The sequence below is a fragment of the Heterodontus francisci genome, chromosome 25 (genome assembly GCF_036365525.1).
Source record: "Heterodontus francisci isolate sHetFra1 chromosome 25, sHetFra1.hap1, whole genome shotgun sequence".
Taxonomy (NCBI): Eukaryota; Metazoa; Chordata; class Chondrichthyes; order Heterodontiformes; family Heterodontidae; genus Heterodontus; species Heterodontus francisci.
Window position 1 is genome coordinate 36,576,745 of NC_090395.1, and position 17,798 is coordinate 36,594,542.

A 17,798-nucleotide genomic window follows, 5' to 3' on the forward strand; every position below is an offset into this window, starting at 1 on the left:
ACAACAAATGTGCATTTTGTGAAGAAGCTTTAAATGAGAAGACTAATTTATTGACTTATGTTCTCGTCGCTATGTTGGACATTGATTTAGTCAGATACCTAGTGTTGTATTTGCTTGCACAAGTAGACAATTTCTGCCCTCACACTTGTGTAGCGATGTGGAGTAAAGGCTTGCTACCTGACCCGAACCCGACGGGACCCAACAACATGCGTCGGGTTTGGGTCAGGTAGGGCCCCTCTTCTGGGTCCGGCTTTCGGACTCGGGTCAGGCCGAGTCGGGCCAGATACACAAGGTAAGTGCTCTGCTGGTAAGTATTAAAAATAAAAAACTTATCTGAGCTGGGAGTCTGGGGCGAATCTGAATCTGCGCAGTGAGCGAGTGACGTCACTATGACGTCATCACGCATGCACTGGAGCTTCCCAGTCGGAAGGTAAGTAAAGGGATGGTCGGGTCGAGTCGGGGGCTCGGGTCAGGTCGGGCTCGGGGCAAAATTGGAGGGACTCGGGCCGGGTCGGGCTCAGGTCCGCTGTGGAACAGTCGGGTTCAGGTCGGATTCTTTTTCCCGCCCTGAGCAGGCCTTTAATGTGGAGTATTCTGGATAGATGTCCATCTGTCAGGAGTGATCTTAATTGCTCTCTCTCCCTCCTCTCTATGTTTGTATCTCTCTCTCTCTCTCTCTCTCTCTCTCTCTCTCTCTCTCTCTCTCTCTCTCTCTCTCTCTCTCTCTCTCTCTCTCTCTCTCTCTCTCTCTCTCTTTCCCTGTACCCCCCACTCTGTCTGTACCCCCCACTCTGTCTGTACCCCCCACTCTCTCCCTCTCCCACACTTTCTCTCTCGCGCCCCCACTCTCTCTCACTCTACCTCTATCCCATCTCTCTCGCTCCCCCTCTCACCTTTCTCTCTGACCATTGCTGAGAGCGGGAACAGCACTTTTGAACTTTGGACAGCTTCATGATTTTCCGGCGAACTTTTTTTAAAAAATCAGAACCCGCCAGAAAATCCCAAATCTGTCCAAAGTTCAAAAGCACTGTTCTGCTTCAGCACCTGTCAGCTGTGAAATTGACACTTGGGATTTTTAAAAAAGCTGGACTGAAGAAGCCAATGGGAAATTTCTCATTTGTGAAATTACCAGTCACGGACCCCCAAAATTGTTTACCACAGACACTGGTGTCCGTGTATGGGCACGTTGCAGACCCCCGCTTGCTTCCCTCCTTTGGGTTCTGCACAGTTGCATTCTTTCTTTTGGACCTATTTTCTTTTTCTTCTTCTGTCCTTCTGTCTTACTTCCATCGTTCCACCTGTGGTACCACACTACTGGTCAGTTTGTATGATACATTCTGTATGTTCTGCTGGTATTTAATTTTAGTTCGGATGAGAGAAATATTTCACTGAAATTTAAACTCAGTGTGATTTTTGTTCAATTTCAGGTTATGGATTGAAAAGTCACACCAGAACGCACACAGGAGAAAAACCGTACAAATGCCCTGAAGACACGTGTAATAAAGCATTCAAAACATCAGGAGACTTACAGAAACATATTAGAACTCACACAGGTTGAGTAATGGCTCTATAGCACCTACATAGATTGTTATATCTTCAGTGTATGGATTGTAATGTGAACCATCTTTTTGTTTGTATTTGTAGTTGGACTTGATTTAAAATAGAACATATGATAGCCTGTCATTATTTGTTACAATTGGTCTTACTGTGCCTAAGCTGGCTGTGGCTCACTCCTGATCACTTCCTAGTGAATTCATGATGTAAAGTCTGTAAGTGTGGAGATCAGGGTCCGGTTTGACGGTGAGGCCCCGCAGCTGAATAGCTTTCCAACACCCATTGCGCAGCTTTACATATAAAGAACAATCAGTTAGTAGTGTGAGGTACTGGAAAGTTGTGGACAGGGACACTATCATACCACTCCATTCAGTATCACCTTCTGCAGAAGGAGAAGGAAAATGGGAGAATATTTTTGTGGGATATGGAATTAAAAAGATATTTGGTAAGAAAAAAATAATTTTGATGATATACAGGAGCTTTTCTGTAACTCATCTCTTTGTTTAGATACAGATCAGCAAACTGCTTACATGACTTTTGGAGCAAATTATCTAGAAACATTGGCCAAGTGTTAATAATGTCCAAATTTCTTACTGGTATTAGTTAAGATGTGGTGCTAAAAGATGGTGCGAGTAATTGCTTTATTTGACATTATTTATTATTATTTGGAGTTGGATTCTGATAAAGCCAATAAATAGTTTGCCAAGAGATGTGGTATATTTGTATAAACTTCAGATAAAATGTAACCAATTTGTGAATAGTTGTCTTGCAGCTCCTTGAATTATGTATTCAATTATTCAGTGGAAAAATAGCACATGTACTAACAAAAGCAATATTCTACTCAAAAGCAGTTATATTTCTAAAATGTGCCATAAGTTTATTGAAAACAATTAATATGCTGATCAGTGAAAATTTAAATACTTGAGTATTATTTACTTAGATTAGGATTCAACTTGAAATAGGAATTCTACAGATATATTTGTCCACTTTTCTTCATTTTGCTTGCATTGTGACCGTGACTACAGTTCAAAAGTACATCATTGGTTATGAAGCAATTTGGGACAACATGAGGCTGTGAAAGGTGCTATATAAATGGAAGTTGTCCCTCTGAGTCCATACGCTGGACTTGAACATTGAACACAGGCAGGAAGGCAGCCTGTGGTTATGTCACTTAGATATGTATAAAACAACTGATCGTGACTTGTCCTTTCTTTATCCCCACCCTCAAGAGGAAGAACCCCGCTTTTGCCCTGTATTTCTTTATTGTGGCAATGAACTCACTATATGGAAAATCACTGGGGTTATAATCACATATTCTATAATTCTGCAATATGCTGGGTCAGGAATTGTAAACTGTTGGGAAAGAATGGGAAGTTATGGGGAGGAACCATGCCATTGCATATTAGTGACTGAATATGGTTCAGTATTTGAAAAGGTCACGCTGCATAGTGATCAGGAGTGATGACCTTTCTTGATATTCTCCATTCATACTCTGAAGTGATTGAGGCTAACTGCCATGCCCCCTTTGTTGTCCCAGCTAAGATCAACTCATTCAAAGATCAAATCTAGGACGTTGTATGATTCCATACCACACCATACTGGATATTTACTCACTGAGCCTTCAGGGTGCCCTGAGTAAATCACTGAAATGGCTGCTATGCACTTAATTTGGCAATAAATTGAAAAATCTAGGGGTTTTTCCCCCAAGTGACATTGTGTTTGCTTTTCTAACAGGCGAACGACCTTTTAAGTGTCCGTTTGAGGGCTGTGGTCGCTCTTTTACCACTTCCAATATCCGTAAAGTTCACATCAGAACACATACAGGAGAAAGGCCGTACATCTGCTGTGAACCGGGCTGTGGTCGAGGGTTTGCCAGTGCTACTAACTACAAGAACCACATGAGAATTCACACAGGTAAACTGCAGTGTTGAACACAAAGCACTAAAGCTAAAGTAATTTATGCAGCCAATGCTGATGGAGCGTGTAGCAGATTGAATTGAGTGAATAGATAGATAGTTTCTCATGAGGTTGTATTTTTGCTTAAACTGTTAGATTATGAGGTGAAATTGAAATGTGCGACAGGACACAATTGCATTAGTGCATTTTTGTATGAAATTCCTTTGCTGTTTTAATGGAATCGTGTAATGGAACCCACTTTAATGGATCAGCACCTTTTGCTAGAACAAGACACAGATGAATTTCATATGCATGTGATAACATGTTGGCATGCTAATGTTGCACAATGCAATTTCACTGCATTATAAATGTTTTTGTGGTATGTTGGCATCTGTGCTTGTTCCAAATGAAAAGGCTGAGCATTTTGATTCAGATTCAAATATTACAAACCTGATGTTTAATAAAGAATTTAAGGAATCCAGTATCCATGCATTAATGATATTTCCCACCAATATAACTATTGTGCCCTCAGCCACACTGACATTAAAACAAGTGTTAAGCATTTTTTTGTTTGTCTAATTTGGCCTTTATTGTGCCATATCTAGAAAATGTTTGTTGTCATCTAGGGTTTTAGATGTTCATAGCTGGTTTGACAAAAACATGGACATAATGTTTAAAATTTGGTTGATTGATGAAGCTGTTTTAAAATATAATGGCATTTTAGTGAAATTGAAGTGCTTTGAACCATCAGAAGCTGCTTTTATCACATCATTCCAGTTTCGAACAAATACTGTTGTAGATTGTCAGGACTCTGCTAATTGAGATGTACTCTGGCTTCCCCCTTTCCGATTTTGCTTTAGAAACAGACATAAACTGCTTGAGTTTGATAGTTGAAAAAGGGAATTTATTGCACTATGTATTTGAAGTTGAGTTTAGTGAAGGCACCATCTGGTAGAGCACCAAGCTATATGATCTAGAAGATTCCAGGTTCAGTTCCTGGTATGGCTGAGTTAGCTGATCTGAACAGAGGCACTAAAAGAGGTAGGGAGAATCAGCCAGCATTCCACCTTTTGACTGCTGTTCAGAAATTATTGCTGGAAGTGGTAGAAATGTGCACATATTTCAGCTCCGAGCACCCCCTGTGGAAGCACAACCCAGCAACAGTCCAGGAGGACAGAAAACTGGGGTAAGAAAGGTAAGTCTAGAGGGAATTTGCATGGAACGTGAAGCATTTTTTTCTAAATTAGAACTAAGCTGTGCAGTTTGTTTTTATCCTTCATCTTCAATGAGCTTGAGGGATTTATGAGCAATTTGGCACATAACATTTTATTTGCTACAGATTGTAAATTGTTAAAAAGACAAGAAATAAAGACTCTTGTGTTTTGATTGTGGTTGGGAAGTTTTGATCTTGTCTGATTAACTTTACTTACCCTCAGGAGAGAAACCCTATGTTTGTACAGTACCAGGCTGTGGGAAACGTTTCACAGAATACTCCAGCCTGTATAAGCACCATGTGGTCCACACACATTCCAAGCCATATAACTGTAACCACTGTGGAAAGACATATCGGCAGACTTCCACATTAGCTACACACAAACGCAGTGCACATGGTGACATGGAAGCAACAGAGGAAAGTGAGCAGGCCTTGTTCGAACAGCAACAACAACAGCAAGGTAGGTACCTTAAGTATAGTCAATGCAGTCTCTCTGGTAGTGTTTTGATGGTTTAAGAAATCTTCCCGTGAAAAGTGATCACTACAACTGAAGTGATCCATTAGCTGTAACAATGGAGCATTTAAATACTTGGAAAATCATTGGCCAGATCTCAGTCTTTGCTGTTGTGGACAGTAAAAGTATTCATGGATTTGTAATTACCTGTAACTCCATTAGTTGTCCCTGTAAAAGGACTTCCAATGTTAGAAGTGCTACACCTTGCTTTTCACATAACACCTACTGTTCTCTCATGACGTATTTAAAGTATTGAAGAAACTAGACTGTGTCAATGTGGATAGTCTCTTTGAACTAGACATGATGGGGAAAACAAGTGGTCAGAATCATAAGTTATGGAAGCAAAGAAGTAGGTTTGATCTCAGGATGTTTTTCTTCATGCAGAAGGTTTTTCGACATTTGGAATAAGTTACTGGCTTGTGTGTTGAGTGCAGATTTTCAGCAACAGTTCACAAAGAAGCTGGACACGTTTCCTGCTGTGGTTAATATCACTGTTTATAAAGGATAGGTGGGATATTAGGTATGCACCTCCTGAACTCGTTTTACTCACCTTATGGAGTTGGAGAGGAATTTCCCACATTTTATTTTGAATTGGCTTAGGGTTTTAATATTTTTTTGCCTCCCCAGAAGATTACATGGCTGATGGTGGGAGTAAACTCTGAGGCTCATGGTGCTTAGTGACATCATTACTGTTTGAGACATGCTCGATGGAGAGCATTTTGTATGTAGAGTTGGGTGATCAGGAGAGCACGGAGAGGTACATATGTCAACAGTGGGTGAAAGATCACGTGACAGACAAAGATATAGTCATCATGGGAGATTCAGCCCATTGTGTTAAAGTGAGATATGTGAGACAAAAGAGAGTATGTGGAGGGAAAGAAGAGACACTGACTCAAAGAAGTCATGGCAACAGAATTAGCAATTTGCAAACATAGATGAGGAGAGGATTCAATGAAAGCAATGCATTAGGAGAACTACCACTGTATGTAACATATATATTGCTTGCTGTTGTACGCTTAAAATGGTGACTGGTCTCAGGGTCCTGCAAAAATGCATCCGTAGGTTGCTCTGTAAAGATAATGTTACGTGACCTATTGATTACAGACATAAGGTCCATTGAGAGCCCCTAACAAAGACAAAAGAATATCAACAATTAACCTTTAATTTTAATAAATACACAAATGTTTTATAGATCTCATCCATTGGCTGCTGTATAATTCCATACCTTCTGCCCCACAAGCTGTGCCTGGCTACAGTCTCAGCTTCCGATGCAGTCACTCCTTTAGATGGATGTCATTTAAATGGAAGTTGACATGTACACCCACTTGGGTCAAACTTATCTAATTGGCATGAATGGAAACAGTACACTACAATTCTGTGGTCGAATCCTGAGTGAAAATCAACAAAATTAACATCTTATATTTACCAGTTTTAACTGCAGCTTTAGGTTTTCTGAATGTATGTGCGCATGATGTGCTTTTTAAAAAATGTGTTTAACTCGGGCTCTTTAATTCCATATATTTCATTCAACCTTAGCAACAGTTATTGAACCTGCATTGAAAAGGCCGCGCATCACATACCTTTCGGGGGTTGAAGGTGATGGTGGAATTCCTACCCAGGTTACCATGGTAACCCAAGATGGGCTGGGATCTCAGGTAGCCCTTATATCACAGGATGGCACTCAGCAGGTATGAATAAATCCTGGGTGGTTGGGCTATATGGTGATTTATTCTCTTACCCCTAATATCAATTCAGTGAGATTCAATACTGAGTTAGCACAGAATACAAGAAGAAAATAAACTTTTTTTTAAAAGATTTTTACAAACTTTCTCCCCCTCAAGCTTTTGCCTAATTAGGGGGTATGTTTCTACTAGTGCTGCCTGTCCTCTTGTACCTTGCTCATCTGTGAGCCTGAGTAGTGAGCCAAATCTGAGTTCTGTTTGATACCACCATACTTGCATTTATCAGGGGTGTCATTTAATAGCAATCAAAAGCAGGAAAGCTGCCTAATATATTACTCCTTAATTCATCAGACTAAGACCAACTGTATCTCCTTCAGCTTCTCCAACTGTTACCACTAACTTAGCATAGACTGGGGATTAACCCTCAGACCTGTTCTGTGTAGCTCAGTACCACAGCAGGTGGTGGTTTTACGCACAAATACATCGAAGGAGAAAAATAAACATTTTTAAGGTTGTTTCGTTCTGTTAGAAATTTGGAGTTGTGGTTCAGTTGGTAGCACTCTCACCTCTGAGTCAGAAGTTTGTAGGTTCAAGTCCTACTGCAGGACTTGAGCACAAAAGTTTAGGCTAACACTCTAATGCAGTACAGTGGAAGTGCTGTACTGTTGGAGGTGCCATCTTTAGGATGGGACGTTAAACCAAGGCTCTGTCTGCACTCTCAAGTGGACATAAAAGATTCCATGGCGCTATTTTGAAGAACAGCAGGGGAGTTATCCCCAGTGTCCTGACCAATATTTATCCCTCAATCAACATCACAAGAATAGATTATCTGGTCATTATCACATCGCTGTTTGTGGATGTTTGCTGTGTGCAAATTCATTGCCATGTTTCCTGTATTACAACAGTGACTCCACTTCCAAGGTACTTCATTGGCTGAAAAGCACTTTGAGACATCAATGGTCTCAAAAGGTGCTATGTAAATGCAAGTCTTTCAAGCTTTTTTCCCTAGGATGCTTAATACTAATGGTAGCAAAATTGTACATGTGGATGAGGGTTGTAAAATCATTATTGAAATGCTGGGCAAATAGATTTAAAAACATTTTTTTTGGCAGGGTGAAAAATAGACTGCTGTATTGTTCCACTAAAATTAATCCCTTTTTCCACATCAATCAACAACTTGATAACGGAGTACCTGCTGATTAGCAATTAATACTACTTGGTAGAGCCAATATGGAAACATTTTTGTAAGTTTGAAATGTTTATTATTATCTAGCAGTAACCATTCCAAGATTTTCCTAAAAGAATAACATTATTAATTGCAGGTTAGCCTATCACATGAAGACTTGCAGGCTCTGGGAACAGCTATCACCATGGTAACTCAGGATGGTACTACAATTGCTGTACCCACACATGAAGGTGACCTCACAGGGTCACCGGGTGCTCATACAGTTACCATGGTGACAGCAGATGGTACAGAAGCACAACAGGTATGTCGTGGCTTCAATCATTACTTTCATTAATTGAGAATGCACATAATCAAAAATGTTGAAAATATGTATTGTAATTAATTGTTAATCCTGCTGATCAATTTTATCTTTAATGGGGAAAACACTAAGCATTGTTACAAGTTTTTTTTTATGGAAAGCAGTATGAAAAGAGGGAATGTCACTTACATTGATATTAGTAAGAGCTTAACTTTTGAGAATCAAAATAAACTATTGCTAACCATTCATAAAAATGCTTAGCAATGTTTTTCAGATTTTCTAAAGTGTGATTGACTTATTTGATGTTCAGTATGCTGTATGACGTCTAAAAATTCCAAAGAATTAAAGAATTGGTGGGCTGGCTGCCCATTCACCTCAGCAAATTGGGGTTGAAACCAGCTCAAGCTACTGGGATGAAAGACTATCCTCACTGCCAGTGAGTCTGGAATATCTCAAACCAGTCTTTAGTTATAGCACAAAAATGACCCCAGTTCAATGGTAAATTGGCAGCTTCACCCAGAGATTTTATGATGCCTAAGCAGTGTAGTGGGAGCTTTACTTTGCATCTAACATAGGAACAGCAGTAGGTCATTCTGATGTGGTGCTTTGATCCCCGTGGAGACCAACAAACCAAAATAAAACAAATTTACTAAACAATCCCAATAAAAAAGAACTGGACAAGATTTCACATTTATAACTTTTATCTTAACAATCAAACCAAAGCCAACATAAATTAAACATGAATTATCAGACAAATCACAGTCAAGATATTGCAAATTACACATTTAGTATCAGATACAGCAAAGATGGATCTCTCAGAATTAGTGGGCAGTTCATTCACCATGTATGGCACCTAATTACAGTCACAGTTCTTCAAAACTCTAAAATTCCTCAGGTGGGTCTCTAGATCCTGTCTTCCAAGATGCAGCCACCAATTCCAAACTGACAGCTGTCTGCCTTTAATCCCTAACTCCACAGGTACAGTCTTCACCAAAAAAATGATGTATTTCTCCAGAACTTTCTCAGTTCTGCTCACGACTGGCTTGAACGTGGATCCACCAGTATTACCTTTATTTGTGCCCTTCAGTGACAACCCTGTGCGCTATATGGCCAGGTCTGGTTAAGCAGTTCCTCTAAATAAAAGAAACTGCTCCTAGATCCAGCCTTCACTTTCTTCAACCTGCATGTAAAATGCACCTTTTGCCATCTGAGGATGACTCTGTCTCCTTTTTATCTGGTTCCAACCAGTTTTCAGTTCCCCCAGAAACCTGAAGTTTTTGGTTTCAATTTGTGTTAGAACAGTCTGTTCCAGTACCTCACAGTCTGTTCCAAAAAAAAAACAACCTTTGCAATCAGTGCACCTAACAGAACATTCAACAAGTCATCTATTCAGAGGACAGCTCGCACATGCTCTTTGGGTCCCTCAGACCACAGATTCCATGGCAGGGCGCACTTGGTTCTGCCTTTAGCAGGTGGGTTTCAACTGTGTCACTTGGAATGTTGGGAAGAAGTAGCTGAATTGAAGGGGGTACCTTTCTTCTTCTACTCAAATACATCTCCTGTTGACAGTCTTCATGGAGATGGTCACGGGCTGGAACCCCTCAATCAATCAAATGTTAGTAGCCAAAACAACACATTTCTTTTGTACATATTAGCAGCTTATTTATAATAGATTTTAAAATTCTGTATGCACAGCATATACAAGCAGTTTCCATAAAATAGAATGAAACTAATGGATTGGTGATGTTTATACATTGGACGGCCTTTAATTACCTTCATTTGTGAACCTTATTTTGCCAGGTCGCTATAGTGACATCAGACGGAATGGTAACTGGGGACTCTGCTTTAGCAGCTCTTCATGCAGCCGAGGTGGTACAGCACCATCAGCAAGTAGCATTAGTAGCAACTGCTAATGGTACACAGATAGCAGTACAGGTGAATAAGTGTAATGATGCTTCAAACTATACTTCTGTATCAAAGACTGTAATACCATGTAAAAAAAAAGGCAAAGACATAATAAGCCATGAAACAATTGAAGGCTGTTTCATCCAATTAATCCACTCTTTGGAGGCCATGTATGATTAGCACTGCCATAGTACCCCCTAACCTTCTTTTAACTCCTGATGGGGTTGAACAACTACAGGCAAAAGTCCCAAGAAAGAGTTCTTCCTAGACGCCAAGGAAATTGGAACAACAAAGAAATAAACCTCAATCTAACATTCCACTTAGGACATCTCCATAGTTAGAACAGGACTAGGGCAACTGAATTAACATTATTTGAGGAACAGAATAAATCAAACTACAACACGAAGTGTAAGCTATGTTAACATGGCTACGTGGGAATTTGTTAATTTTGCCATAAACTGTTGGATAACAGTTGCTAAATGCTTATTTTTTTGCTGCTGGGTCACATTTACTCAACAGAAAGTTTAGAAAAACTGTCGTCTTTCTCATCTACCGTATTTGTTAGTGTACTGAGTGTCTAAGATTACAGTTTGGGAGTCTGGCTCTATTCATGATGTCAGTGGCAGTAAGCCAGATTTTTGGGGGTTGTCTCATTAAGAGCATTGCACCATTAATTTCCTGTGACAATGATTCAATTCTCTGCATCTTTCAGTAAGCAAGTAGTGTACATAAATGGGGTAAGAGGGAAAAGAGAGAAAACTAACATTGGCAGAGATGCACTGATAAAATAGCTGTGTTGTCACTAAAATTGAGGCCAAACTAGTAGTCACCGCATAAATTGGGCAGATGCTTTCTGTTCCAATGCTTTTAGGCTGCAGTATACTATAGCAATTGATCTCAGACTATTTGCTTCAGTATCAACTTGAGCAATGCTGCCTGTTGCAAATTTGACTCTGCCATGCACAAAGCTCTGCTCCCAGGTGGCAAGTTTAACTATACTGAAGGCCAATGTGAGAGCATCCACATACTCATCACATTTAAATTAAATGAGATTTGTTTATGAAGTGCTCAGTAGGCCTTTCCTAAATACTCTGGCTGACATTGAACTGGAGGTATACACCAAGCCAAAGCAGTGTGAAACTTCAGGTCATGACTTGACTCTGGAGTTACATGTGTCACTTTTGCATTAAAGTAGAAAAGTGAAACTACATCCTTACGCTCCAGAGGAAGTTAAAGATTCTAAGGGTATCATTATATTGCAGCTACCAATCCGAGACGGGTACATGTAGAATGAGATTCTCAGTCTAAACAGATGAATTAATCCACTAACTCTGCACTGTATTGAGCTTAGCAACCATGGAGATTTCCACAGTGACTATTGGCTTGAAGCAGTGTAAGACTACTTACTCGAGTTGATCTTGTTTCTCTTACTTTTGTGCACTCGAAGGTCAGGCCAACGACCTAACTCCCACTTTCCTGCCACTTCTGCATCAGTGCACACATGAACCACCTTGTTTCATATTGTTCCCAAAGTAACAGCATAACTGCTCCTAAAGAGGGTGACGGAAGTTAAAATCAAAAACAGTGGGGGGAATTTTATGTAGGCGACAGAAGTCTCGACCAGTGGCTGACGAGCTAACAAGAGCCCTGCGTCGCCTCTTTGTGAGAAGGCCAGCAGCATTACATGCCAATTAGGCATTAAGTGGACAGCCTTCCCTGGTGACGGAAGTCCCGCCTGCTGAGAGCTGCCAAGCAATCAGAGGTCAGCAGCTCTTTTACTGAGCAGCACCATTGTGGAGGTGTTAGCTGCTGCCGGTAATGCACCCACCGGTAGACGAGGATCGTCAAGGGACCCAGGCCACAGGTGAGTCATGGCGGGAGGGATTTCGCAGGCTGGGGGTTGCAGGGGAGGGGGATCGGTAGCAAGAATGGGGTGTGTGGCTCTCAGCAAATCCCCTCCCCCTTCCTGATGCCAGATCCCTCGATCAAGCACTAAGTGCATTTGAACAAAGGAACACCACCCCAACCCCACCAGGAGCAGGCAAGCAACCTGCACGGGTTTGCTTGCTGTGCTCCCTGTTTGGTAACAGGCCCACCCGCCACTGGCCTAATACTGGTGGAGGCAGAATGAGGCACTTAATTGGGCATTAATTGCCTGCTTAAAGGCCTCAATTGGTGGCGGGGCAGGAAGGCCGTCCACAGGCCTTCCTCCACGGACTTAATTGGGTGGAGGCGGAAAGCGGAGGGGATCCCCACCCCTCAACCCGCCATCATCCCATCTGATTAAATGCTGTCCCTGCTTCCAAACTCGCCGCAGGGGAGAGCATATAATGTGGGAAATGACTGAATCCCAATATTATTTGATCCTAGAATTACTCCTACAAAATATGTTACATTTGCAGTAAGAGTTCACATATGATGCTTACACTTTTCCTGTAGACTAAGTACTTTCTCACTTTATTTTTCCTTCCTGATTTACTTGCATACGTGCAGGTGGAACTGTCCCAAGCAAAATATAAAACAAGCAATTTATATGTTTTGATCCAGGGTTGTATGTAAACAAAGAATCATCAAGGAAGTAGAGCAGATAAGTTTGTACAGAAGAAGTAAATTCGGTACAACACTTCAAAATTGTTTTGTACACTTTTGTTTGTTGGTTATCTTTTCTTGAATGGGATAGAGTTTCTCTGTTGGTGCTGTTTCTTCAACTTCTTTAATATCTCCTTGTCATGTTCTGCCCACACCCATTGTGGTACTTGCTGTGGAGGATGATGTGGTGGGTTTACGATGGCCAAAAGTGGGAACAGTAATTATCATGACCTCAGTTTTGAACAGAACTATACAGATCAGCGAGGCTTGGTATGACCTTACCGATAGTCACAGCTCCCATTAAATGTGGAAATCCTGATAAATCAGGGAATGTAGTTCCATTGATTAATTACAATCTTGACGCATGTGAAAAACATTACTTCAATTCTACTTTACATTTTTGGGCTAGCAAGTAACGCAAATGACTTTTTAATTTACCATGGCTACAAGTCTTGTGCATCTGTAATGTATAATACAAAATACATGTAAATGAGAACATTTATTTTAATGAATGTGAAAGAATGGAATATGAAAGCTTGCCTTTCAGTCTTGAGTTTGCTGTTTTAATTTTTTTTTTAAAGCATCCTTCAATCTGTTCAATAAGTAAATGTACAACCGCTGGTTGTGATATGCTGTTATATTAGTACATTTACACAATGAAAATGAAAACAAAATCAAAAACCTGCAGATGATGGAAATCTGAAATAAAAACAGAAAATGCTGGAAATATTCAACGGTGGCAGCATCTATGGAGAAATAAACTAAGTTAACGTTTCAGGTTGATGACCCTTCATTAAGCATACAATAAAAATGAAAATATTTGAGCAGTAGCTTGTTTGATTGTAGACTAAAGTATGCTTTCCAACAAGGGTAAATGGGAGGTTTAAATCAATCACCCTTTGTATCCATCTCTCAATTTATGTGTAGGAACCACCCACTGGATCAAAATATTCCTCAACTCCATGAAAGCTGTCCTTTTTTTTGTGTTGACCATTAATTGGAAAATATCCTTTACTCCTTTGAGCTATCTCAATTATAATCCATTGCTAATTAAAGATAAAGCTAGAGGGAATCTATGCTGTCCCTGGTGAACTACGTTCTGATTGCCAATAGCCACACAGAATTTACTGACTGCTGTGTGGACAGGTAAATTCAAGCACACTGGTTGATTCATTAACTAAAGTAATAATTGTCACAAGTAGTTGGAGGGTATACTTTCCATTTGATAACACTGTTCAAAAAAGAGTGCTGCCTTCTGCTATGGGGCAAGGTTCCTGCATGATATCCAAACTGAAAGGAAGGTAATGATTTTGGTTGGTTGATTGATCAGAGCAGGTGAATTTTTTTGAAAGTTACACACAGCTTTTACAGCTGTCAAACCTATTGTATGACATTGAATCCAACAGTTTCAGTAAAAACAGTAATTGGGTACAAGGTACCCAATTTATTCAAGAGATTTAAAATATTAGAGCCAGGGCAGCTAATCTGATACCATAATAATGGAAGTACTTAATCTAACAGTACAGTGGGTTTGAGATCTATCAGAGGCTGCAAGCAGGAGAAGTATGTGAGATCTGTGACTGTACCTTAATATCATCCCGTTTGGGTCAATCTTTATGAAGACCTTAAAACTTGTGTATTGCTTAATCATAACTGCAGAACGTTTCATGAATTTTTAAGTGCAATCATTGTTGTTTGTGCACTGCAGGGTCTCACAAACAATAAATGAGATCTATGGCCAGTTAGTTGAGAGAAGAACATTTGACCAGGACAGATTACCTCAGTAGTAGCATAAAGCCTCTCTCATTAAAGAATTGTACAGTTTAGAAAGATTATCCAGCATGGTATTGTTTAAATCACCAGAAACCCAGTGCTTCACCACACTTACTAATTTTGTGACCCCCCCCCCCCCGTCAATGTTTGTCTCTTTAGTTGGAGGAACAGCAGACGTTGGAAGAAGCTATTGGCATGGCAACAGCAGCAATTCAGCATGAAGGAATGACACAGGATACAGTTCTGACAGATAATGGCCCGTGAAAATGGGGGACCAGGAAACAAGTACCACATACAGAAATGAATGAACTGTGGTTTGCTACCTAGTACTGTCCAATGAAATCCTGGGAACCAAACATAAACTACTCACAGACTAAATGAGTCTATTCTCAGGACTAATAATTTACTGTGTGTATGTTGATCTCAACTCAGGTGATTTTACACAATATGGTAAGGGTTTTATGATCAAAAGGAGTTTTAGAGCTGCTGTGCTGATCGATAGACTTATGGATTTACTTGTACAGTATAAGATATAGTTTTATTGAAATTTCCATAGTTTTGCTTTTTATCAAAGATGAAATGTTTACTGAAGCTGGTGTAGGGTTGTTTTCCTTGCAGAGTTGGAACAAGCATCAGGCTGGACATTTTATTGGCAATCAGTGACAAGCTTTCAGAATGTATGCACTGCATTTTGAAGTCTCGCACTTGATGCTATATGAACCTGTATATGTATATATGAAAATAAATTTTGAAAACTGTGCTTAGTTGATGACCTCTGTGACGATTTCTGAGTTCCTTTTAATAATGTGTTATGCAGCATTTGATGATTTATTATTGGGATGAGGGCTGTGGGAGAGTTAATGCTGGCATATATTTATTAAAAATCAAGGCCGATGTCTCCTGTCTGCAGTAATGTTACTGCTCATACCAATATGCTAATTCTGGCAGCAAAATTCTACTTTTACTGTAATTAAAATTTGCAATCTTTGTATTGAATTAAATGTAGCCATACTGGATGCCAGAGAATCGGGGAAATAACAATTAAATCGCCAAGTTAGGGGCGATCTGGCTGAGATAAGTCAAGCTTCCATTCCCCATAATTATTTTGTGTGCTTAAAATGTGTTGGGGTGTTAATCTCACATGTTTGTTAGACCAATTCTTAGTCCTAAATCTGTCTGCATTGATACAAAGCTGTGGTTTATAAAACTATAGGAATTTGTTAACACAGACTGCAATAGCAAAGGGGTTTCTGGGGGGGGTTTTAAACTGTGGATAAAAGCCGCAACAAGTGTGTTCGAGACAAATAGGCTATAGCCAATACAGCACAAATGGACATCCCAGCTGCTTCTATAAAATATCTGGCACATGACAAGTGACTATCTACATGATTTGGTGAAGAAATAAGTTCCATTAAAAGACCCAGCAAGTTTATGGGAACATTCTAGAAAATTAAAGTGCAGGACGGAGGACTATCTCAGGTTCCATTTACATTTTGATTTAATTTGAAATGATAACCAATTATTCAGCATCAAGAAAAAATTTCTGAACAAGACTAAAGGGGGTGCAAGAGCAGAGGGACCTGGGGGTATATGTGCATAAATCATGGAAAGTGGTAGGACAGGTTGCGAGAGCGGTTAATAAAGCATCCTAGGCTTTATTATTAAGGGCATAGAGTAGAAAAGCAAGGAAGTTATGTTAAACTTGTATGGAACACTGGTTTGGCCTCAGCTGGAATATTGCATCCAGTTCTGGGTGCCACACTTTAGGAAAGATGTGAAGGCATTAGAGAGAGTGCCAAAAAAGATTCACGAGAATGGTTCCAGGGATAAGGAACTTCAGTTACGTGGATAGATGTTCGGACCGTTTTCCGAGGTTGAGAGGAGATCTGATAGAGGTATTCAAAATCATGAGGGGTTTGGACAGAGTAGATAGGGAAAAACTGTTACTATTAGTGGAAGGATCGAGAACGAGAGGGCACAGATTTAAGGTAATCGGCAAAAGAAGCAATGGGGACATGAAAAACGTCTTCATGCAGCAAGTGGTTAGGATCTGGAATGCACTGCCTGAGAGTGTGATGGAGGCAGGTTCAATTGAGGCATTCAAAAGGGAATTGTATTGTTATCTGAAAAAGAAGAATGTGCAGGGCTACGGGGAGAAGGCAGGGGAGTTGCACTAGGTAAATTGCTCCTTCGGTGAGCCAGCACCAATACAGCAAGCTGAATGCCTCCTTCTGTGCTCTAACAACTCTGATTCTGTGAAGTCTTCAATAAAATACATTATTAATATGTTTTAAGAGCCAGAAATAAAGATTAAATAAATATAGTTACTAATTATCATTGTTGTACTTGTTAACCTTTTTGTTTGATATACATTTTGAGGAGGAGGAATTGCTCGAGGATCCTCCACAAAATCAGCTGAATAAAAGAAGTAACATATCAGCCACAGTGTCATTAAACACTGGCCAACCACCTGTCACATTAGTTATCACACGACCTCAGTGAGTTCTAATGGGTAACAGCCTTGGACTGCGTGGAGGAGAATGTTTGCTTGTGGTCCTATGTAGTTTTGAAACTGACACAGACAGAATCACCCCCCATTGCACAATGAAACGGGAATGTAGCATCAAAAGGGAAGAGCTGCTGGACTTGAGCCATTTTGGTGCCTTAAGCTTAGAGTCATTCATCTGTTAAGGCCATGGAGCTATCCAGTCAGTGCCACTCCCCCGCTCAATTCCTGTAGAACCGGGGTCACAAGGATGGGAATCTTGCATGATACCACTACATCAAAACTTGTGCAAAACTTTGTCTCCTGGTGTCTTGAGGTAGAGAATGGGGAAAGATTGAGTAGACTACTGATGCTGATAGATATTGTCATATTTTCCAGCTGCAAGCAACTGAGATGCCTTTATCTTTTGTGAAGTGGTAAGTGTGGCTTTCTCTCCCAGGTTTTATTTGTGATTGCCTACATTGGGCTTCATGAATTTTGGCTGGCCTTTCCTAGTGCCAGTGATATCTGTCTCTTCCATTATTTCCTCCATATTTTCATCTTCTGCCTTCTGAGATGCGATAAGGGCTCTTTTTAAGAGTAGTCAGCTGTGGATAAAAATGTAAATCAATTAACAGAAAATATACGAACATTTGATTTATGAGCTTATAACTTTGGACCATTGCACCATTTGCAGAGTTCA

The 17,798-nt window shown here is 40.2% G+C and overlaps 1 protein-coding gene across 1 annotated transcript in view; it reads left to right on the forward strand.

Annotated features, from left to right (window-relative positions):
• LOC137383823 (zinc finger protein 76-like) overlaps nt 1-16,944 on the forward strand; it is an 87,338-nt gene extending 70,394 nt beyond the window's left edge. The window contains exons 9-15 of the mRNA XM_068057093.1: nt 1,428-1,553; nt 3,289-3,468; nt 4,887-5,123; nt 6,714-6,865; nt 8,182-8,346; nt 10,144-10,278; nt 14,770-16,944. Of these exons, the coding sequence (XP_067913194.1) occupies nt 1,428-1,553; nt 3,289-3,468; nt 4,887-5,123; nt 6,714-6,865; nt 8,182-8,346; nt 10,144-10,278; nt 14,770-14,874 (1,100 nt within the window). The 3' untranslated portion in view covers nt 14,875-16,944. The remainder of the gene's footprint in view (nt 1-1,427; nt 1,554-3,288; nt 3,469-4,886; nt 5,124-6,713; nt 6,866-8,181; nt 8,347-10,143; nt 10,279-14,769) is intronic.
• The last annotated feature ends 854 nt before the right edge of the window (nt 16,945-17,798 follow it).